Source organism: Corylus avellana, chromosome ca3, assembly GCF_901000735.1.
Source record: "Corylus avellana chromosome ca3, CavTom2PMs-1.0".
In the NCBI taxonomy this organism is placed as follows: Eukaryota; Viridiplantae; Streptophyta; class Magnoliopsida; order Fagales; family Betulaceae; genus Corylus; species Corylus avellana.
This window is the reverse complement of record NC_081543.1, coordinates 1,321,910-1,346,255: the sequence shown is the minus strand read 5'-3', so window position 1 is coordinate 1,346,255 and position 24,346 is coordinate 1,321,910. Positions and strand designations below refer to the sequence as shown.

The window sequence follows — 24,346 nt, the reverse complement described above, 5'->3', positions numbered from 1 at the left end:
AAAAAAAAAAGCCTAATTAAAGGTCTAAAAAAAACCATTAGTAAAATAATAGCTATTCGAATGCAGTAAATTGTTAACCAGGCAGTTAATAAATTTATTAACCACATGAGCGGTTGAGGTTAGCAGTTTCACCCCTGCTACTATAAACAACTTTGACTTCTAAGCAATTGACACGGAATAAAGTTAATGCTTAAGCGCTGATGGCACTTTTTGCATTAAATAATAGCTAGAAATTTAAGTGGTAGATGCACTTTTTGCAACTGTTCTTGGACCTTTTGATTGACACATAGCATCATGGTTGCCAAAGGCTTTTTACTATTCATTCAAAAATTTTAATTCTCAATACTTTACTTTTTATATCATTTTAATAATTTTTTTATTATTATTCAAAGAAAAAATTATTACATAACAAAATTTTTTCACTTTTTCATACTAAATATTCTTATTTTTTTCTTATATCGATCAATTTTTACTTTAGTTCTTGTCCACTAAACAATAACCGTCTGTTGCCAAACAGACTCGCTACTTGTCAACATTTTTTTTTCAACTTTTATCTCCTTATCTTGATTCTAACCAAGAAAAGACTGGACTCCATTGTCAGTACCTTGAAATCGATATATACTTGACTTAAGATATTCTCCAAGGATCTTCCTAAGAAGTCACTGTAATGATATGTTTCTTTGTCTTTCTTACTCACAAACAAAACAAAATTTGTTGCTAAAAAAAAAAAAAGAGTACGCAAAATTTGTTGCAGCTACTGCTGCAAGTCCATAACATCTATGCTATTAGAAATTCAAAGATCATGTTCTGTAATGATTTGGCTTTGATGAGGTGAAGTGGTGGCTGGCCAATGGAATAAGGAGGAGAGTTGGACATCTTTTGTAATTTAAATATCGAAAATAAATGTTAATTATTCCAATTTTGTGACACGATGAAAGCAAATTCTACTGGACTTAGCACAAGCAAAATAAAAGACAAGAAAAAGTAAATTCACTCATGATTGGGTGTTTGTCAAATCTACTCCAAAATGCTCAACACTTGTCCTTTACTTGTTTTTTTTAAACTCCAACCATGAATTCGGTATTTCCTCCTCGAGGATTGATTTTATTAAACTTGATGATATCTCTAGCACTCAGCTTTCGCTTCATCATCGAAGAGAATTGGCTATACCCTTGTTTGAAATAATAGTTGTCACCATCTCTGCAAAGACGAATTTTCCTGAGCCTCTATTGAGCATAATAGAAATTAAGATCCACTTCAACACCTCCGCGTGCATTTGAAGGATAGCCAAAAAATGTGGTAGCAACTGACTTGGGTATATAGACTTTATCCTCTTCTATATCATTTCGTGACAACGTCGTGTAAAACGACCGTCCATCTCCGGATGCTCCAGCCATTGCAGAATTCAAAATTGAGCTTAATTAACTGCTCTTCTTTTTTCTAATCATCTCTAACGTTTAGTGTTTAGTGAAGAAATAGCGACACTCGAATGGCATATATATAGGCATATAGGTTTAGCCAAAGCTAATATATATAAGTAGCTCCACCAACCACATCAAACTATATACTTTACGGCATGGACATGGGTCACATGCATCGCTTTCAATAGATTAATTCCATAAGGCAATTGTTAACTCATCAAAAAGACAGAAACAATAAAAAGAGTGGTTGCATTTAATGGTTGTCACTTTCGTTACCTTTTATGGGGTCTAATTGGTCAGTGTGTCAACACCTTTTAACTCAAGTCAAAAATATTTTTAGTGACTTTTTTTTTTTTTTTGGGATGATGATGATGAACATTTTTAGTGACTTTTAAGCCGACAATTGTGATTTGTGGATAATATATAGTTCAGATCTTCTTTGACTTCACTGGCCCTTCACACTTTTGTTTGTCTTTGGCTACATCAACTGTCTCATTGGTCAAAATAAGGCTATAGATTGCCTTTCAACCCAAGATGAATAAGTTGGAAACTCAGCTCACTACCAACCCCACTAATCATGCCCGTTGCTTTCTCTAGATTACGTGCGGTGATCGATCCGAAACTTCTAAAGTTTAAAAAGTATCGATGAAATCCACGTAAAAGCTTTGATTAAAAAATTCTGCGGTAGTATCCTTCAAAGTTTTGTTAATTGATTAATAAATCCGGCAGACATAACCTAAAAAAGTATTTTGTTTTTATATAATGGATAGCTTTTGTAATCTTTTGTAATCTTTTGTCGTGTCACCGTCTTTAATCAGAGTAGGTAGAGCTAGCGTGTGTCGGCAGCGTTACACAACTCATTATTAATAGTCAAATATGCCGTTAATGACGTAACACAACTTTGACGTCATGTCCGTACCACATGCAGATAGTTAGGTAATGATTGTTTGTCTTTTTTGACGCACACAGACAAACAAAAGTCCTTTTCATCTGCTCCTGGCCCTGCATCTAGCTTACGTGTACAAGCGGCGTTAAATCATGACCTTCTAAATCTTCTTTGTTTCATCCAAATGACTTAAAAAGAAGAAAAGGCTGTGGATAAAGACAGTTGTTGTTCTCCTTTGATATAATGTAACGATCCTTCGAGAAGACATAAAAGAAAGAAAGCCAAATTTCGGGTTACCTTTTTAAGGTATCTATCTTGATCAGGGTAGGTAAAAGTGTGCCGACAGGTGTGGTAGTTGGACCCAGGTCATCATTAGATAACCAATTGTGTCATAGCGAGCGGATCTATGAGTTCTTCTAATTGTCTTTCTATAAATATCAGAGCAAACAAGGTCTCATTGTTTCATTCGAATTTTGGTCTCTCTTGCTCAGCTTAAGCTTAAAACCTTTACCTTGCTCAAAATTCTGCCATCTCTCTTTCTGAATGGCAATCTTTAATAGTAGAGTCGGCATGATCCACATGTTTCTTATGTTTTCTCTTTACTTATCAGGTACGCTTGTTGTTTTTATGTTTTTGTACGACTATTTTGTAGCCAATTGGTTGCTCGATGTATATGAATCCATCAATTTTCATTTGAATGTTTTCATATCATTAATTATGAAAGCACTTATTGTTCTTATTGCTTGTGTTTCTTTAGTTTTTGGCTTTGTTGGAGTCAAATCATTGGGAATAAACTATGGTCGAGTAGGCAATAATTTGCCACAGCCGGAAAAGGTACTTGATCTGCTTACATCTCTTAAAATTACAAAAATAAGAATTTATGACACAAATCCCAAAGTTTTGACTGCATTCGCCAATTCCAACATTGAATTGGTAGTCACGGTTGAAAATGAGTTGCTCCCTCAGTTAATGGATCAAGTACAAGCCTTTCAATGGGTTACCACCCATATCAAGCCGTATTTTCCTGCCACTAGAATTACCGGGATCGCAGTAGGAAATGAAATATTCACCCAGAAAGATAATACCCTATTAGCGTCTCTTGTCCCAGCCATGGTCAACATTCATGGTGCTCTATTCCAGTTAGGATTAGACTCAAATATTCAAGTTTCTACACCTAATTCTATAGAGGTTCTTGAAGAATCATATCCGCCCTCGGCCGGGATTTTCAAAAGCAACATATATAGTACCATGATACCACTTCTACAGTTCTTGTGGAAAACCAAAGCTCCCTTTTGGATCAACGCTTATCCATTTTTTGCTTATAAGTACAACCCAAATAGTATTTCTCTGGATTATGTTCTCTTCCGTTCTACAACAAGAATCATAGACAACCACACCAACCTACAATATGACAATATGTTGTATGCTCAAGTAGATGCAGTCATATTTGCTATTACTAGGATGGGCTTTGGTGGAATGGATGTTCAAGTTTCTGAGACTGGTTGGCCATCAAAAGGGGACCCCGATGAAATTGGTGCAACCTTAGAGAATGCAGCTACTTACAATGAGAATTTGGTGAGACGGCAACTGGAAAATGAAGGAACACCTTGGAGGCCTAATATAGGGCTTGAAGTTTATTTATTTGCTTTGTTCAATGAGAATTTGAAGCTTGGGCCAACATCGGAAAGGAATTATGGTCTCTACCAACCTAATGGAACCATGTGTTACAATGTAGGGCTCCCTGCCCTATCAAGTATGCCCAATGGTCATACTTCCTCTGCTGTAAAGGTAATTAATTAAAGCTATAGGTTTATTTTTCTTAATCAAATAGATGCATATAGGTTTATTTAAGCCTAAATATTATATAGGCGTGCTTTGTTATTTATAAATGCTATATTCTGATGAATACTGATCTAATTCTCTTATTTTTCGTCTCTTTAAATGGCATTTACTGTGAGACAGGCAGCAAACATGGAATGTCAAAGCATGGTGCACTCAATGTTTGTCTCTTTGGTGATCTTCCAAGTTTTCATGAGAAGACCATATTAAGCAAATGGTTTGATTAATGATGTGTGTAGGGGCTGAGAGCTTTCCCCGGAAGTGTTTGACACGCTTAGAACTCAATAGTGTACCAGAGTCATTGATAATGTTTAGCAATTGTTATGTTTTAATTTTTATCTCTTTTACGTGTGTAGCTCTCATTTTGGGATCTTTGTTATCTTTGTAGAATGTAAGCCTATTTACGCACCGTTTGATTAATAAAAACTCATGCTGAGTTTTGAATGTCCAAACGCTTTGTATTGTTTGGAGTGCAATATATGTTCCTTGTTTTTGTATTCGGAAATAGATGAAAGATGAAAGAACAACGACCTCCAATTACAAGAAACAATTTTGGGTAAACTTTGTTCATATATTGGCTTTTTATAGAAAGGTCAGCCCACTACTAATCCAACTACAAGGACCCAATTACAATCAGTTATTACACAGAAGCAACCCACTAATCCATGTAGGACATCAAAGCCCACTATTGACTAAAAGCCATTAACACCAAACACACATTTTATAATCCAAACGCAGCGTTTTATCCGGCCTTATCACCTCATCTTCCCCATCAGCTCTGCAGTCTGCAGCCTGTTAAGTTGACTCCAGTCTCTCCAATGCAGACAATGCAACAAGAGTTGTAGCTGTTGACGTATAATGATTTACGTCACCTGGGTTGGAACACATAGTACATGTTTTCATTTTAATGTTTTTTGTTCTTTTCTAGTTCTTTCTTTTTTCTTTTTTTTTTTATTTGTATTTTTGGGGGGTGAATCAATTTCGAAAAGCCAACAATATTACAAATTCGTAAAGGAATTTGTAAAATACAATGAGATCACAAACCCTCCGCAACTTCAATGTTTTTCAGTGGATAAGCCACCAAATCCCCATATGACATACTACATATAGCTGAGAACACAAACTATAGAATTTGTGACCTAAAAGTGGTTTTTATTTTGGAGTAAGAGGGGTGAAAACAGGGGATTTGAAGGAGTGTGGTGTATCTAAATGATGGGGATTGTCAATAATCTCATAGCAGGCCAATTCTTCCACATCCAAAACAATAATCCGAGGGACACTCGTATTTGAATTGGATCCAAGTGAAAGGTTTTCAATTTGGGGGTTAATAGGTTGATGCATGAAGCAAAAGAGGTTGGTTAACAGGAAAGGACAGATGCAAAGACAATAGCAAAAGCTAATCGAGGAAGATGAACACCGTCCTGCAAAACCTGTTCCAAATAAAGCAGTTGTGCATCTTTTCTCCTCTGTTTTGGGTCGCCAAAATAGAGCCTATTTTCATGCACAAAACATGACTTAACACAAGAATTCCACCACTGTAGTACTCTATCTCAGCTTTTTCCTTTTATTTTCTCCAAACCCAATAAAGAAACATATAATCCCTGGATATCAAATCAACTAGCTCGAAAAATAGTTTAAAACAGCAATGCCGTATATATGGAAGAAAACATAAAAATTCATCAAATTGATTGACCATCTATAACTACAACTACTACAGAGGAACCACCAAATAGGTGGGAAAAAAAAAATTGCACAAGAAAAACTGCAGAAATTTATGTAAAATATAAAATAAGGAAGAATAGTTGAAGCAACAAGAGAGAATAGAGACATAAATTTTTTTTTTTTTTAAAAAAATAATAATAAATAAATAAAAATTGGAGTTGTTTGATATTAGACACTTATGTCTACCACTAAAAATGGCTAGATCGTCCACAAGGGGTAGCTTAATCGGCTAAAAATCAGGCCTTATAAAACGAAGATCACTAGTTCGAATCTGTCCTCCTCCCTTTTGTGTGGATATGTCAAAAAAAAAAGGGGCTAGATCCACCAATAGAAAAGGGCCATTATGCTCTTATTCAATTTGGTTGGTTGAATTACACTAGAAACAATCTTATTAGTGGGGACATAGGATAGTAGGAGTGAATTCATATAAGGTATCAATCAAATTTAAATGGTAAATTTTAATAAGCTATAAACCTAATATGAAAACATATATTCAAACAAAAACACACAAAAACAGAAAAGTAGCTATATATCCTCCGAGATTGAAAGTCGAATATGATTGGCAAACCGCAAAAATCTGCTTCCGAATGGTCAATTGTCTGGAAAAAAATGACCATTCTGACCTCAAATTAAGATTTAGGATGTATTAGCTTAGATTAAGTTCTAAGGGGAAGAAAAGGTGAGGCAACAATCTCATTTTATAGCTGGTCCAACTCCTAATACCATAACAACATCCAGCCACAAAAAAGATCAATTTGTCATGCACAACCAAATTAATCCTTGAGTAAAAACATTTAAAACATCCAACGATTCAGTTATACACGTCACAAACAGTCAGTTTAGGGCATATCTCAATCAATGTGGGCAAAGACATACCAAGAAGATATTAGATACCAAGTTAGTAAAGTGAGTTTCAAATCAATTCTACCCAAAAAAAGGAAAAATGCTCATGGTATATAAAGAAGCAATAGGCCCTGATGATTACATGTAAATGATGAAATTTTATAACGAGGATATATAGAGTGCAAACGTTTGCAAACCAAAAACATATTGAAACAAACAAGAATACATGGCCTTCTCCCGGCATCTTCCATGGTTGCATATTACAGAGTTCGACATGCCCACATTCAACCCCCATTCCCAGTCCTGCATTATCAATTTACTTGGCTCAACACAAACATATCCAAGCAAACGCAACCCACACAGACACGGAAGAGCACGAGGACATACGTATATAGTAAAACCACCAACATTAATGTTCGTCGTGTCGACTTATATTAACTACGCAGAAGAATTCCACCACTCACCACTGCACTGTAGTACTGTTTTTCTTTTTTTGTCTTTTTCCTCCAAAGCCAATAATTAAATAATCATCATATATCCCAGAATATCAAATCGACTCGAAGAGTTCGAATTACACATTATAACTTTACCAAAATTTTCTTCCCAAATCAATGAATATAATAACAACCACAAACATGAAATTTAATCACGGTCTCTATGAAGGAAAATGAACAAACGCAAACAGAGAAGGACCTATATATATATATATATATATATATATATATATATACACATACCTCCTATCCGAGAGCGAAGCTCGAATGTGATCGGCGAACCTCTATTTCCGATTTGAGAGCGGTTGAAGCGTCGACGTATAATTAAGGGCGAGAGTGAAGCCCTCCATGAGCGATCTATCCTCCATGCGGAGACTTCAAAAGCCTTCAGTTGACTTGAAAAGAAGACAAGTCACAAGTTTTACAAAAGTCTTGTTGAGCTATATATGATTAAAACGGAAGGGTAGTTACAGATGTCAGAATCTCCTTTCATTTGGTGTTTTGGTGGGTACCATAGGTGGGCTTCTTGAATATCCAATATCCACTAACCTTTTTCAGGTTGGGCTACGATAACTCAATGTTGAAGACAGCCCACCGTACTATGATGGGCTCAACCCCACAAAATCGAACGCCTCTTGTCGTTTTATGATCCTGATTTAATTTTTCTCTGATTTTTGAGGAAACCTTTTTTTATAATTTGCTTCTTCTATTTTTGAACAATATATTTAAAGAGTCATTGCCTACTCATTGCGCCATCTCCTTTCTAAATGAAAACACTTTTATTAGATTCAACAGAAGGAAAATACAGGAACTAAATTCACGCTGCAATCGAAATGAAACATAAAAAAAACCAAGAAAAATACACGCTGACTTCAAACTCATTCATAACAAACACCAAACTATCAAGATTTGGTGTTTATCTAATTTCTAATTGCAGCTCCAAGAATCTGAGTGCATCCTTTGCGAGAGACTCCCATCATGAAGACCCTTTTTCCAGTCCCTCTCTTGCAATTCAGCTCATAAAATGTGATTCTATCTCCTTCACTTAGATTCTTCTGTTTAGCAAAGCGGCTCCAGCCTCGGGTGAGATAAGCTTTCCCACCACTCCTACGACAACGCATTGGCCAGCGCTTCATTTGAACGTCGTAGACACTCACCGGATGACTTCCATTTGCTAGGGTGCAGAATCTGGCAGCTCGTGGCTTCGGTAAATAAAGCCTGTAGCTTCCCTTTCGCTGAATATCAGATGGTGACAAAATCTTCTCAAACTCTTGTTCAGGCTCAGGCTCGTACTTGATGTACATACATTTGGAACATGGTTCTGTGTTCTCATCACACGGAGATGGAGGCCCTGCTGAATCTGCCTCTCCTGTAGTTGCAGCCATGCCCGAATTCAAAGTTGAGCTCTCGCCTATAATTATCAAATTAGAAGAAAAAGATCAATCAATAAAACGTCAAAACAAGCACGTAAAAAATCTAAAAACATGAACATAAACAATCAATAACACATCAAAAACAAAAGTTTGACAAATTCTATCTCACTGATTTAAATCATATATCAAGATACCTTTTAAAAAAAATTGATGAAAGTATGAAATTCATATAAATCTTACACAAAAATGGAACACTCTTCAATGTTTAATTAAATGGCTGTAAGTATAGAGGAATAGAGCAAAGCCTCTATACATAGCAAGAGGCTTTGCTCGTTTGGATCGCTCCCGTTTGACCCCACTTCGCTTACTTTAGTTGATCCTGGAATCTAAAACAACAATAAACTACTTAAAAAGAGAGTATGGAGTCCAGAGCGGAATCCAAAACAACAATAAACTACTTAAAAAGAGAGTATGGAGTCCGGAGTATAGAGTCCGGAGCGGAATCCAAAACAACAATAAACTACTTAAAACTTTTCAGTATGGAGTCCGGAGCAACAATAAACTACTTAAAACTTTTTAGTATGGAGTCCGGCGGAATCCAAAACAACAATAAACTACTTAAAACTTTGTAGTATGGAGTCCGGCGGAATCCAAAACAACAATAAACTACTTAAAATAAACTACTTAAAACTTTTTAGTATGGAGTCCGGAGCGCATGCTCTCTTGTAACTATATATATATATATATATATATATATATATATATATATATACTTAAAATCCACTTACCTCTGACATTTTCCTTTTTGACTCCCCAGCGAAAAAGAATCTTTCTTAATGTTTGAAAATTTTAATTTAAACCTCTAATTCTCCAATTTGAAAATTCATGAAATACGTAATTACCCTCCGCTTTTTTTTTTTTTTTTTCAATTTTCGTCCAATTTAACGGAAATTAGTAACGAAAGTTTTAAATTGAAAATTTTTGAAACATTAGGGGGGTACATTGCCAATTTTTAAACATTGAGGTTCAAATTGAAAAACCCCTGAAACTTCAGAGGGGTAAAATGAATTTTTTTCATACATATATATGGGGTAAAATATAAAAAAACCCATCAAACTATCAGCCATTTTCGATTTAGCCCCCTAATGTTAAGTAATAAAGTAGTCCCCAAACTACCAAACTATTGCATTTTGGCCACTCTGTTAGTCAAAACCATCAGTTTGGACGGAAACTGCAAAACGACGTCGTTTTGTTACGAGTAAGTTACTACAATGCCTTTTTATGAAAAAAAAAAATTGTGAAAAATATAAAAAAAACCTCCTAAACTACCAGCCATTTTCATTTTAGCCTCCTAATGTTCATAAAGCGATAAAGTAGCCTCCAAACTATCAAACAGTTACAATTTGGCTACTTCGTTAGTCATTACCGTCAAATATGATGAAAATTTTAAAACTACGTCGTTTTGGCAAGGGTAAATTATCAAAATGCCATTTTTGGGAAAAAAAAAAAAAAATCCTATTAAAACAAGCAAGCAAAACGGCGCCGTTTTGGTAAATGTTAGGAATTAAAAGAAAAAACCCTAAATGCCACACAGGTGACCCACGAAAAAACCCCCAACCCCAGTTTATCTCTCTCCCCAAAACCGCTGGCCACCACGTTGTTCCATCTCCGGCAGCCTGTAAATCTTACCCATAACTCAAGCTTTTTATTGTATTTCATGGTATAGCTGTCGGATCGGTGTTATTTATCTATGAACGTGGTTTTTTTGTTTGATTTCTACAATGGGTAAGAATTTTTCGGTGTTTTTTTTTTTTGTTTTTCTTTGGGCACGGCACCATATCATTGCTAGTTATTTGTGGGTTGTGTTTTAGTGAGGATTATTTGGGGGTTCTCTGATTTAGTGACAAATTGTTTGGGTGGATATTAAGGTTGATGAATGATATTGCTGTTTTTTTACTTGTGTATGCATATAAAATGCAATTGGTTGCTTTGGTCATTGCTGTCTCTCTCTCTCAATGCCTTCCGATCATGGGATTCCGACGAGGAGTGGGTGAACCATGGCGAAATTTCATCATTCGATTCATTACTAATCTTCTTTGTTTTCTGAGAGATTTTTTATTGTTGATGTTTGTTATTGGTGTTTTTGTATTCCATATGTTTGATAAAATTTCCATGAGAGATTTTTTGTTGTTGATGTTTGTCATTGGTGTTTTTGTTTATGTATTCCATATGTTTGATGAAATTTCCATGAGATTTTTTGTTGTTGATGTTTGTGTTATTGCTGCTACACCCACAATCTTGGGGTTTAATTATGCTTATTTAAATGTTTTTTTTAACATGTTTGTATAATTTTTTTTATTGAAGACTTGAAAAGAAGGTTGGAGAGGAAGCTGGATTGAAGATGACCTTCTTGAAATGAACCAAAATGAGATGTAGTGCTTCATTAAATTCATATGCCAAAGTGAGATGACATTTGTAACGCTGCAACATATTGAGTTGCTGGTTTTTTTGTTCTAGTAATTGCCAAACCATGTAAATTTCCAAAGCATATGCAGTGCAAAATATTTCCCTACACATCAATTGCTAGACAAGAGTAAATATCATCAATTGCGATTTCCTTGCATATTTTCATGCACATCAATTGCTAGACAAAAACAAAACATTTTTATTCTATTCAACATGGTTGCAAAATTTCAAAAAATGCAGTACATTCCCATATATTTCCATAATTTACACAAAAGGCAAAATTACACGCAAGGCCTCTATATTTCTATGCACGGCGGTTTGGGGGAGAGAGATAAACTGGGGTTGGGGGTTTTTTCTGCGTGGGGTCTAAGGTTTTTTCTTTTAATTCCTAACACTTACCAACACGGCGCCGTTTTGGTAAGTGTAAGGAAACCCTAATTTCAAGCAAAACGGTACCGTTTTGTGTGTTTGTTTTAATATGATTTTTTTTTTTTTCTAAAAGGACATTTTAGTAACTTACCCTTGCCAAAACAACGTAGTTTTGAATTTTTCATCATATTTGACGGTAATGACTAACAGAGTGGCCAAATTGCAACTGTTTGGTAGTTTGAGGGCTACTTTATTACTTTCTGAACATTAGGAGACTAAAATGAAAACGGCTGATAGTTTTGGGGGCTTTTTTATATTTTTCTCAAATTTTTTTTTTTTCATAAAAGGGCATTGTAGTAACTTACCTATAACAAAACAACGTCGTTTTGCAGTTTCTGTCCAAACTGATGGTTTTGACTAACGGAGTGGCCAAAATACAATAATTTGGTAGTTTGGGGGGCTATTTTATCACTTTTGAAACATTATGAGGCTAAATTGAAAACGGCTGATAGTTTGAGAGGCTTTTTTATATTTTTCCCATATATATCAAGGCCCGACGAAAAAAAGAAAACCTAAAGTATATATTTCGAAAAATGCTACACATTCTAAATTTGTTTTTCAAATGTTGATTTACAAATAATGTGTCACTATCTCATAAGTTGGTGACACACTTTCCAAAATAATAAATCTCATAAGATAATAACACATTATTTGAAAACCAACTTTAAAAAATAAATTTAGAATATGTTGCATTACTTCTATATTTCAGCCATTGAGTTGCGAATTGCAATTCTGCATGCCTACAACCATCAAATTCTTGTTACAGTACTTCTTTCATGATCAGTCTCCCAATTTCTTCTTTCAAGCCGTTCAACATTTCATATCAATTGCTCAACTCTTTGTGAAAAGATTGTTCAGAATAAAGCAAAAAGTCAACTTTTTTTTTTTTTACAATTTCGCTGTCTTAAAAAGTTTCAGGTACATAATCAAACTATGAGGGCTCTAACTAAATTAATTTATATGTTTATTTGACAAAATATAAATTAATGATCAAATTCATATAAATCGTACACAAAAATGGAACAGCAAATATATCAAAGCCATATATACAATATGGCAATTAAGAACCTAGCTTTGCTATCACTTTCACTTGACATTAACAATTCTGGCCGTAATATTCACAAAATAAATAAAAAATAAAAATTCTGGCCGTAATATTACGAACAATTCAAAGCCTAGTATTTCGGCCCCACAATTCAGAATCTCAGATATACGAAAGTTTGGAATATTCTTGTCACAAAGCAGGTTTAAATAATATGGCCGTGATCTGTCATTACGTGCGAAACTTGTATAAGTCCAAATATGAAGAAATAGGTATGCCTAAATCTTTTTAGTTTATGGATTAAGAAATGATCTAAAATCTAAGTGATAGAAATTTAGGGGTGTAAACGAGTCGAGCTTGAGCGATCTTCCCTTGTTAAGGCTTGGCTCGTTTAAATTTTACTCGAACTCAAGGGCGAGCCAAAAAAATTGAATTTGAGCTAATAATAAGTCGAGCCGAGCCAGCTCGCGAGCTAGCTCTAATATTTAATGTTTTTGTTTTTTTAAAAAAAAAATTAACTTCAAATACTCTTAAACGGCTTAAGAAGTTAGTTTGCATATGCGTATTTGCTTAGCCTGGCTAGTCGAGTATGAAGCCTGAGTCAATACAGCAAAACATATGGTTTTAAAGATAGAGGATATGCATCATTTTATAGATAAACAAACTTGGAGATTGATATTTTCTTAACAATGTGAGACAAGTTAACAGGTTGCATTCAAACTGCATTGGGACAACGCCCCCTACAAAAAAATATTTTTTCAACGTCTCTTTCTCAATCCCCCTCATCAGTCACAGCGCATCTTCCACCTGAACTCTCATTTCCCACTCTCTCACTCTCGCTCACCAGACATGTAGTGATAGTGTTTGGGTCTGTTTGATTCTTCAATAGTTATTCTTTTCGCAATCTCCCTCAATAATTTCTGTTTGATTCTTCTTCTTTTCGTTTGGGTCTGCTCTAATTGAATCGAAGTCTTTTTAATGATTGCTCTCTCTCTTTGATCACGAACGGTCTAGAATTTTTCATTCTCTAACGCTTAAATATAAATGCAATTTTTAGGTTTTAATAATTATGAGATTTATAATTAATTATGTATTATATATATATATATATATATATATATATATATATATAGAGGAGAGAGAGAGAGAGAGAGAGAGTATACACAATACACAATACACAATAACAGAGCTTATACGAAGCTTCGTGCTAACCTAACCGAAGCGAGCCTTCGCTTAATATTCGATCTAAGATTTGTGTTCAATGCATTTCATTTAATAATCGAAGTCGGAAGACGAGTCGACCGAAGCTTGTATCGCAAGTTTTGCTCACATAACACCCCTAGATAGAATGAGCACGGTAAAAAATTAATTGGTGAGCTTTTGGGCCAATACAATAAGAACATGTCACAATATGAGATAAAAGTTATGAATCATAATAGACACAATCCTCTAAGGTATTGAGCAGCGGTGTAGAATCTGATCCTAAAAATAGTTAGCCTTTTCTTTCTTCTAAAAGAAAGTTTTTTTCAAAAATTCTATTGAAATTTATATATGAAACCAAGATAGTTACTTTTTAGAAAATTCTAATCATAGTGAAAATGCCTATGCTTTATTGTTCTGAAGGTGAAAAAAAAAAAAAAAAAAAACTAGAACTTAAATTATTAATCAAAATAAAGTTTGAAGCTAATGTAATTAATCTCTTTTGGTTAACTCGAGAACAAAAAAAAATGAGATAGATGTATGAGAAATCTCATTGGATTCAATTAGGTATGGTAGATTGAAAAATAGGGCATCAAAAGAATTGACTGATGAGCCGTATGAGTAGGAAACTTTCAAGATTCTGTTTATTTAGTATTATATATATATATATATACATATATATATATATATATATATATATTTTAATATTAATAGTGGAAAATTGTGCCGTATTTATAAAGGTTCAGACTTGTTTGTGAGTACATGAAGGGACTGAGGAAAAAAAAAAAAAAAAAACCGGGAAAGAATGTGTAGAATGAGATAAAATTTTTACAAATTGGGGTTGGAGAAATTTAAAAAAGTGACATGTTTTCATCGTTGGATTTGGAAATTGGAGATGTTGATGACATAGTTCGTGGACGGTGGACACACTACTGAAGTGATTTACGTGGGTTGAAACATAGTACATGTTTTCATTTTCGTGTCTTTCATTTATTTTTTATTTTTTGGGTGCATCGATCAATTTCCGAAACCCAACGATCAGATTTGTGTAAAAAAACAAAATAACAAATTCGTGAAAGAATTTGTAAAAATACAAAGTGAGTAGTGTGTTTGGATTGGCCAAATTTCATTTTTGTTTTGAATTTTTTAAGAAACCGATGCAGATGTGTTGTTTGGCAAAATTTTGAGTTTGTGAATTTGTGCCAAATCTGTTTACAAAGGCCTTAATTTTTATAATATTAGGCAAAATTTTGAGTTTGTGAATTTGTGCCAAATCTGTTTACAAAATCAAAAAATATGAATTTGAAAACAAAACCAAAAACATGCCAAGCCAAACAAATAAAATTAAGTTTATTATTCAACATGCATCACCATCTTTAGGTAGATTGCTTCCCAGCAAAAATTACATAGAGAAAAAGGGGAACCCACGAAGAAACGTACAAGATCTTAAGGATGTGCTTGGCAAAGGGCCGGACTGGACCGGACCCAAAAATCAAAAACAATATTCTCAAAATCAACTCCAATATTCTTACTTTTTACATCACATCAATTATTTTTTATTACTATTCAAATAATAAAATCACTACAAACAAATATTTTCACTTTTTTATACAAAATATTTTTACTTTTTTCTCTCATATCACTCAAATTTACTACAGTATGGTTCTACTCCCTTTTTCCATTCCATTGCCAAACACAACCTAAAAATCTCTTAATTTGTTTAAAGACACTGAATATTTGTCACTGCAACCATGAGCAAATTCAAATTGCTTCGGATTACTATTGTTGGGAAAATTGATAATTAATTGGCAACCAATTTTTCATCAGCCCTTTATGCGAAAGACAAGTTTGGAAAGAAAACACACGAGAACACACACCAATCACACATGTACACAAAGAGTTTACGTGGTTCGGTAATATGCCTACATCTACGGGGCGTGATTCGGTCTCCTTCTTTACTATTGATAAATATCGAGTACAATGGAACAAGCCTAAACCGCTCAAGTTTAATATCCCAAACCCAAGCCCTTAACCCCTTGTACACTCCACTCAACTGTCCCTCTCAAATACCCAATAAAGAAAAACTCTTTACACTTTGTAAATGCCACAAAGTGCTCTCACCAATTTAGATTTTTCGGATCCCCACTTAACCAAGGACTACATGTCCTTTACCAAGGACTACATGTCCTTTTATAGAGGCTTAATTACGAAAAAAGAGGAGAAACAATTCTAATCCAATTGCTGCTAGGAAAACGAAATCATCATGAACACAAAGTCTTTTCCACGATGAAGATAAGCATTGTGGCCCACATGTTTATCCGCACATGTTTTCTCCAAAAATTCAATTCCAAGTTGTTCTTGGACTCATTTTAAAATTAACATTATGTTCTTATAGATAAATAGGACTTGAGCCCACCAACTTGAATATTGATATTTTACAGCAATTATCTTCACATTTGTTGACAATTTGAGCCATTATCAACAATCTCCACCTTGGCGAAAATTTGGCAACCTCCACTTGAAACCAGGTCCGCATCTTGACCGATGCCCATTCACTCCCTAGGATGTCGTACAAAACACTGCTACACTAACAGTAATAATTCTACAAGAATTATCATGCTTCACCATAAAGAGCACATGCGCTTAGAATTAAATCATTCAAAGAATTTTCATTTTTTGGCACATGTCGAAAAAATCCTGCTGAAAAATATGGTGCAACTTCCATGTTTGGTTCCCCCGAAAGTTCATCAGCCATTGACACCCTTTTCCACCACATATCCGACATAAAAAAAATAAAAAAATAAAAAAAGCCAAACTAATGTCTCGTATGCAAATGTGGACCCGCTAATAGAACACATCTATTATCCTGACATTTTTAGGGTCATGCCAGAGGATGTACATGCCCTTTGTTAGGAAATTAATCCTATTTTCCAAGACCCATGAGATGCGAAAAATAAGAAGAATGCAGAATAACAAAGATAAGCAATCACACACGACACAAAGATTTAAGTGGTTCGGCTTAACAAGCCTACATCCACTGGCGGAGACGACTCAGAGAAAATTCACTATCAAAAGATGGAGTACAAAAATAGTAGAAAGAAAATCACTCAGATCCCAAAGCTCCAATACACTCAAATCTCACTATCACACAAGAGAGATTATTCCTAAAATAGAATACAAAAGACACATATACAAACTCTTTTTTTGTTGGAACAGATGGCGGCTGATCTCTATTTTCTTCTCTCACTCTAGAGCACATTTTTCTTCTAATCACTTGTTTTTGGCTCCTCTAAAAACCACCAAGAAGAAAACACCGTGACAGCCCTTGTACCTCCTTTTCTCAAACTCTCTCTTTTTCTCCTCCCTTTGGTGCTTCACGTTTGTGGCACACACAAATTCACCTTGTGCTTTGTTCCTTATATAGAAGCTTAACTCTTCTTTTACATGTTGGTCTAGGACTTCTACTATAAGTCAAACAAGGAGTCTAATTACACATAGGAGAAGGACTCCAAAACCTACATGTAAATGAGCAAACCGATTGAACCAATAACCTCTCCTACTTGAAGAAGGAGACAAACCACTGGGTCCCATCATGACTTTTAATTCAAGTCATACTTAACACCCTTATCAAAGAGCATCATCATAATCATCTTTCACTGCAGCAAGAGAAACACTATTAGCGTTTTTGGAGCAATCTACCAAACGTGCTCCTCTCAACATTTTGTGTAGCCCAGATTAGATGTCATTGACTTATATTTGCCACAAGCCAAAGTTCATTCTCCCATCGAACCTTTCAATCCCAAACTTCAAGGACTGCATTTCTTCTTAATGAGTAGAAATCCGCAACCAAGCTTTGATACCAATTGTTGGGAAAATTGATAATTAATTGGCAACCAATTTCTCACCAGCCCTTTATGCGAAAGACAAGTTTGGAAAGAAAACACACGAGAACACACACCAATCACACACGTACACAAAGAGTTTACATGGTTCGGCAATATGCCTACGTCCACGGGGCGTGATCCGGTCTCCTTCTTTACTATTGAGAAATATTGAATACGTACAAGCCTGAACCGCTCAAATTTAATATCTCAAACCTAGGCCCTTAACCCCTTGTACACCCTACTCAACTATCCATCTCAAATACCCAGTAAAAAAAAACTCTCTATACTTTGTAAATGTTGTGAGTGCACTTGTGAATGTTGTGTCTCACATTGAGAAAATATAAAAGAAAAAAGTAATTAATATACTTAAGTGGACCTTAGCCCATTAGCTTAGGCTTTTGAGCTAGAATTGTGTTTAATTATGTATATTAATGTACTCTAGATAAAAACTGCATAACTGCTTTATCTCCCAACAACTATAAACAATCTTATAGACTTAACCCTTGATTTAACACAAATAATCCTTTCAAATTTGTAAAATTTGTGTCTCTCTTTCACGAATTGCAGTTGTCACAGAGTTCGGCATTGCCCACACGCAACCCACACAGATATACTAAAAATTCCCTAAATATCAAATGAAGTAGCTCGCAAAAAAGTTTGAAACACATCGTAACCTGGACAGCATATATTCATTTACCTGAACTTTACCAAAATTTTGTTCTCAAAGCAATGAATATAATAACAACCACAAACATGAAATTTAATCACGGTCTCTATGAATTAAAATGAACAAACACAAACAGAGGAGCTATATATATATATATATATATACCTCTGACCCGCGAGCGAAGCTAGAATGTGATCGGCGAACCTCTGTTTCTGATTCGAGAGCGGTTGAAGCGTCGACGTATAATTAAGGGCTAGGGTGAAGCCCTCCATGAACGATCTATCCTCCATGCGGAGACTTGAAAAGCCCTCCATTGACTTTAAAAGAAGACAAGTTTTGCAAAAGTCTTGTTGAGCTATATATAAAACAGGGTAGTTACAGATGTCAGAATATTCTTTCTTTTGGTGGGTGGGCTTGAATATCCAAGTATCCACTAACCTTTTACAGGTTGGGCTACGATAACTCAAGGTTGAAGACAGCCCACCGTACTATGATGGGCTAAACCCCACAAGGTCGAAGGCCTCTTGTCGTTTGATGATCCTGATTCAACTTTTTCTCCGGTTTTTGAGGAAACCTTTTTTATAATTTGCATTTTTATTTTTGAACAATATATTTAAACAGTGATTGCCGACTCATTGAGCCATCTCCTTTCTGAATGAAAACACTTTTATTAGATTCAACTGAAGGAAAATACAAGGAACTAAATTCACGCTGCAATCGAAATGAAACATAACAAAAACCAAGAAAAATACAGGAACTTAATTCACGCCGACTTCAAAAGCATACGTAACACAAAAACCAAACTATCAATATTTGGTCTCTGTCTAAATTCTAATCGGAGCTCCAAGAATCTGAATACATTGTTTGCGAGAGACTCCAATCATGAAGACCTTAGTCCCTGTCCCTCTCTGGCACCTGAGCTCATAAAAGGTGATGTTATCCCCTTCGCTTAGCTGCTTCGCTTGAGCAAAGCGGCTCCAGCCTCGGGTGAGATAAGCCTTTTCACCATTTGTACGAAAATGCATTGGCCAGCGCTTCATTTGAACGTCATAGACACTCACCGGATGACTTCCATTTGCCGGGAGGCAGAATCTGGCTGCAAGTGACTTTGGTAAATAAAGACTATAACTTCCTTTTAGTTGTACGTCAGTTGGTGTCAAAATCTTCTTAAACTCATTTTTAGGCTCAGGCTGGTACTTGCTGTACACACATTTAGAACATGCTTCTGTGTTCCTATGGGCTTCACATGAAGGAGGATATGTAGGATTAATCCCACTGGATGCTGACTCGGCATCTCCTACTGTTTCAGCCATGCCGGAATTCAAACTTGAGCTCACCTATAATTATCATATTGGAGGGAAAAGAAAACAGCATTAAAAATAAAAGCAAATGCTTAGAAAAAGTTTTTAAAACATTCACAAAAACAACCACAACACAACATATAAATCTTACAGATAACGTACAGTACGTACCTTGGCTTCATTGGCAGCCTCCATCTTGGTTTCCACGTTGGCGTTGTATATGCGTAGCCCATACTGATTAAGCTCAAGCTGAACCTTTTCGAAAACCTCTTTCTTGAACTCATTGATACCCGCCTTGAAGATTTCCTCAATGGTCGTGCGGGCGGCAAGCACACGGGTCTCACCCTCGATGACGCCCTGAACAAGCTCGTTGACATGGTTGAAGAGCTTCACCTTTCCGTAGAGAAGGAGGCTGTCCATGTCATCGACACGGGGGCCGATGGTAAAGATGGTGGAGACGACAAAAGGGAGCTTCTCAGCGGACATGGCCTCGACCTCGAAGGTATAGTTTACTTGGGACACGTCGAAGCGAGAGCACCGCTGCCCCGGTAGGACCCATGCCTTCTTGGCAAGGCATATGTCGTCGATGCCCCGACCAGTGATGGCCAGGTACTCCGATGGACCAGCCACTCTCCAGCCCATAATGTCTTTGTCTCGTAGAGAGATTGGGAAGGTGATCTAAGATTTTTTTGGGTGTTTGGCTTGTCATGTGGTGGGGTACGTATTTATACTACTGGATTCGTGTCCGACGGCACTATAAGCCAAGAAATTAATATTATACAAAATGATAGGCGGTTAATTGTGAAGGAGAAGAAACGAAAAAGGACGGAAGCTTCCTCTTTCGCAACCAGGATCAACGTGCAGCATGGATACGTGGCATGCTTTGACGTAGGCGGCGAGGACGTTAGAGTCCTACTATTTCAAAAATCGAGATTGGGTAAGGACGTGAAAAGATGGTTGGTCGTCACATCACAGACATAGGGAGGCCGGGTTTAAAGACTCAAACACCACCCCAGTTGCCCACACATGTTTGTCAAACGGAGCTGCCACTCATAAAGGACAATCGATATTACCTCGTCCACTTAGCCGTCCACTCAAAGCAGACATCAAGGCAAAAAGACGGCGCGCTGGAATCGTCTAGAATTTTTTCTCAGCTTTGGCTCTGTTTGCCAATCAACTTCAAATTAAAAAAAAAAATTCCATATTATTCTTTTCAAAATTAATCTTAAATATTTTTATTTTTTACATCACATTAATTACTTTTATTATTATGTAAGTAAAAAAATTACTACAATTTTTTTATTTTTTCACTTTTTCACACAACTTTTTTTTTTTTTTTTTTTTCTTCATATCAATTAAATCTATTACACGCCACTTCAACTTTCAAGTTGGACAAGTCCAACGACAAACATAGCCAAAAATCTATTACACGCCACTTCAACTTTCAAGTTGGACAAGTCCAACGACAAACATAGCCAAAGGGTTTTTAGGTTTGACGATGACCCTTCAATATATATCCAAAACGTGCTGTTTAAATAAGTTTTGTTGTTAAGGGCCCGTTTGGGAGTGCGATTTCAAAAAGTGTGATTTTAAAAATTGCGTTTTTAAAAATTGCATTTTTAAAATCACTACTTTTTAAAATCGTATAAACGTTTGGTAAAACATGCTAAAAAGTACATTTTTTATAAATTGAGTGTTTGGATAACATTAGCATATTATTACGGTTTCATGACCAAATTACCAATAAGAACATTTCTTTATAACAGTAAAATAACTAACATCGTCTATAAGCATCCATTTTTAACATCTATGCAAACAAAAGTATGACTTATAATTTGACATTAACTTTCAATTTTCTACTTGGGCAATTATATATTGCTATATTACTTGCTTCTATATGTTTTTTTGTTTTTGTATTATTTTTTTCTTGAAACATATTCCAAACAGACATAATAAAAAAATACAAGAACTATATAGTAAGACACTAATATATAAACCATCTCATATCGTATTTTGTATTAACCATCTCATATTGTATTTTTTTTTTGGATATCGTATTTTGTTTATCCATCTACAAAATTATAATTTTAGAAATCTAGTAAGACACTAATATATTAACCATCTCATATACCAATAAAAACCAAAAGAATTATTAACATAAAAGTATAGCATTTAACTATATATAAACCATCAAAGCTTTATTTTAGTCTTTACTTTCGTCATTTTTTAGCTTATAAGTTGCAACATGTTTCTTTAATATATAAATAATGTTTGAATTTATCCCTCACTATATTTCATATATGGACATGTGGAGTTGATACCAACATTGAAACGAAACAGCACTAAAAAAAAATAAAATTAAAGTCATTATTTTAAATTGTTACTGTGCAATGCACAGTAACGGATCACTGTGCACAGTGATCCAGAAAAATACTTCGGTCTCTGTGCACTGCACAATAAAAAAATTAAAATAAAAAAAATCACAAATTATCACTGTTTATTACCCATTAATATATATATATATATATATATATCACAAATTGTTACAATGTAATACCCATTAAAAAATAAAAATAAAAATCAATCACAAATTGTTACTGTATAGTACCTTTAAAAAAAAAGAAAGAAAAAAAAAGCCTTAAAAAATCGTTACTGTGCACATCACTATGCAATGCACAGTGACCTGAGAAAAATCATCATCTTGGTCATTGTACAATTTTTTTTTGTTAAAGAAAAAGCTTTACACGGTTACTGTACACACACTATCACATTAGTGTGCGTGTACAGTGATCTATCATTGCATACTATGATAGATTGCAGATCACTATGCATGCACAATAATCTAAATAAAATTTTGGGGAAAAAAAAAAATATAACTTTACTCTGTAGAAATGGTTGAAGAACATAAACGCATATATAAAAAGGCACTGTAATCATACAAATCACATAAAATAACACCGAACACCAAACAGTGGAAAGTTTTATAAAAGCAGAGTTATATGGAGAGAAAAAAAATATTAAGGTGAGATTATTACCTAGTAGAGGGGCGGAGAGATGGACAACAGTGACGCATACTGTTACAAGGCGGAGAAATGATGAACGAGACAGAGAGGATGAAGAAAAAAAAAAAGGAGAAAATAAGGGTTTTAATATATTTTAGGTGGGTATTCTTGGCATTTTTTTCATTCCCGCTCAAAAAAAATGTAACTATTACGCCAAATATCTTTTTAATAGAAATCGTGATTTTGTTTTAAATTCGCACTTTTTCAAATAAGCACCTTCTAATCAGCTTATGGAAATCGCAGATTTTTTTGCGATTTTAAAATTTGCGTTTTTAAAATCGCAATCCCAAACACCCAAAAATTGCGATTTGGTTTAAAATCGCAGATTATTTTTTAAAAAACGCACTCCCAAACGCACCCTAAGACTGTTAGCTGACTTTGTTTTGTTTTCTAATGCGTCGAAGGCGTCACCAACTTGATTAAACGATGCGTTTGGAGTAAAAAAAAAAAAAGCTTTGGTTTGTTTTTTTCTTCGATATCAAAGAAAAACATGGAGGGGGATAAGGCGGGTCTTTCCGCTCTAGATGCGTACAAGTTTGGTTTAACGCGTCATTTGGAACTCCAAACAAAGCTTTGCCGCTTTGGTTTAACGTGTCAGTTGACCCCAGCCGTCAAACATTTTAAATCAATTGCTTAGCTATTTGTGAAAAGGCGGTTCAAAACGGAGCAAAAAATCAACTTTTTTTTTTGTTTTACAATTTCGCTGTCTTAAAATGTTTCATGTAGATAATCAACTATTAAGGACCGTCCCAGGATAATTAAATAAATTAACATTAGACATGACAAAATAAATAATAAATTATATTTATATGTTTTAAACAATAATTAATTTTTTTTAGTATTATTTATTTATTTTGTTGGATTTATTTTTTAATATTAATCAATTTTTGTTCAATTTTAATTTTTTAATGTTGATACCTTTAAACCAAAATCATGATCCTGTCACTGGCCCTTGCTGCTCCTAGAGGCTATTGGCTATTGCCATCACACCTAATTATTTTGACCAAATATATAAATTTAGCTATTTATGTAATATAGTATAAATAAAACCTTTAAATGAGAGGAGAGGGCCATGACTATCGGTCATCACCTCCCTCCATCTCTAGGCCCACGTGTTTCCTTATCATGTTATTCAAGTATTCTTCTTTTTATTCAAAACATTGCAGGATTTTAAGAAAAATATAACTAATCATATTTTTATTTTATAATTATTTAACAATAATAATGTGATGGTTTCAACTAATTATTAAATTAATCTTAATTAAAAGAAGAAAAAAATAAAGAATTATTATAACTGTTATATCAATATTGTGAGATATTTATCACATAAAATTAAACTTTCTAAGATTACTCATAAGATAATGCTAAAATAGTCCACAATAGTATTGTAATGGTGAGCTTTTACGCTTTCTTTTTCAGCTTAAAATTCCACCAGACAATTGACATATCAGGCTAAAAAGTTGCAGATATTTCCCGCAAATGGGGTGCTCAGTCAAAGCAAATGGGTGTCCAGTCAAAGAAATCACCCATCAAGCCGTAGATCCTGATGTTAACGTTGTGTGAAGCTTAAGTTTTCTTTTTATTTTATTTTTTTCATGAGCCTTAAGATTTCTTTTTAACGTTGTTTCTTTCGAAGTTAAAGGGCTCCGCAAATTGATTTCTATTTTTGTTTCTGAAAATTATTTTTGAGAACAAAAATAAAAAATATTTTTCTGTT

General features: G+C 34.7%; 3 protein-coding genes and 1 long non-coding RNA gene across 4 annotated transcripts; 1 reads left to right on the top strand and 3 right to left on the bottom strand.

The window, feature by feature from the left end:
• The first annotated feature begins 2,850 nt into the window (after positions 1-2,850).
• Positions 2,851-4,356, top strand: LOC132176688 (glucan endo-1,3-beta-glucosidase 11-like). Its single transcript, XM_059588961.1, has 3 exons — positions 2,851-2,917; positions 3,065-4,095; positions 4,270-4,356. The coding sequence occupies exons 1-3, from the start codon at positions 2,851-2,853 to the stop codon at positions 4,354-4,356; spliced, it is 1,185 nt and encodes a 394-aa protein (XP_059444944.1).
• Positions 4,357-6,804: 2,448 nt separating this feature from the next.
• Positions 6,805-7,601, bottom strand: LOC132176708 (uncharacterized). Its single transcript, XR_009439580.1, has 2 exons — positions 7,449-7,601; positions 6,805-7,014 (listed from the first exon to the last, which is right to left on the bottom strand). It is a non-coding gene; the product is annotated as an uncharacterized LOC132176708 (long non-coding RNA).
• A 524-nt stretch (positions 7,602-8,125) lies between these two features.
• On the bottom strand, positions 8,126-8,590 carry LOC132173475 (B3 domain-containing transcription factor NGA1-like). The gene has a single exon (XM_059584982.1). It carries the CDS (start codon positions 8,588-8,590, stop codon positions 8,126-8,128), a length of 465 nt encoding a protein of 154 aa, XP_059440965.1.
• A 10,500-nt stretch (positions 8,591-19,090) lies between these two features.
• On the bottom strand, positions 19,091-20,209 carry LOC132173474 (flotillin-like protein 6). Its single transcript, XM_059584981.1, has 2 exons — positions 19,739-20,209; positions 19,091-19,603 (listed from the first exon to the last, which is right to left on the bottom strand). The coding sequence occupies exons 1-2, from the start codon at positions 20,207-20,209 to the stop codon at positions 19,091-19,093; spliced, it is 984 nt and encodes a 327-aa protein (XP_059440964.1).
• Between the last annotated feature and the right edge of the window lie 4,137 nt (positions 20,210-24,346).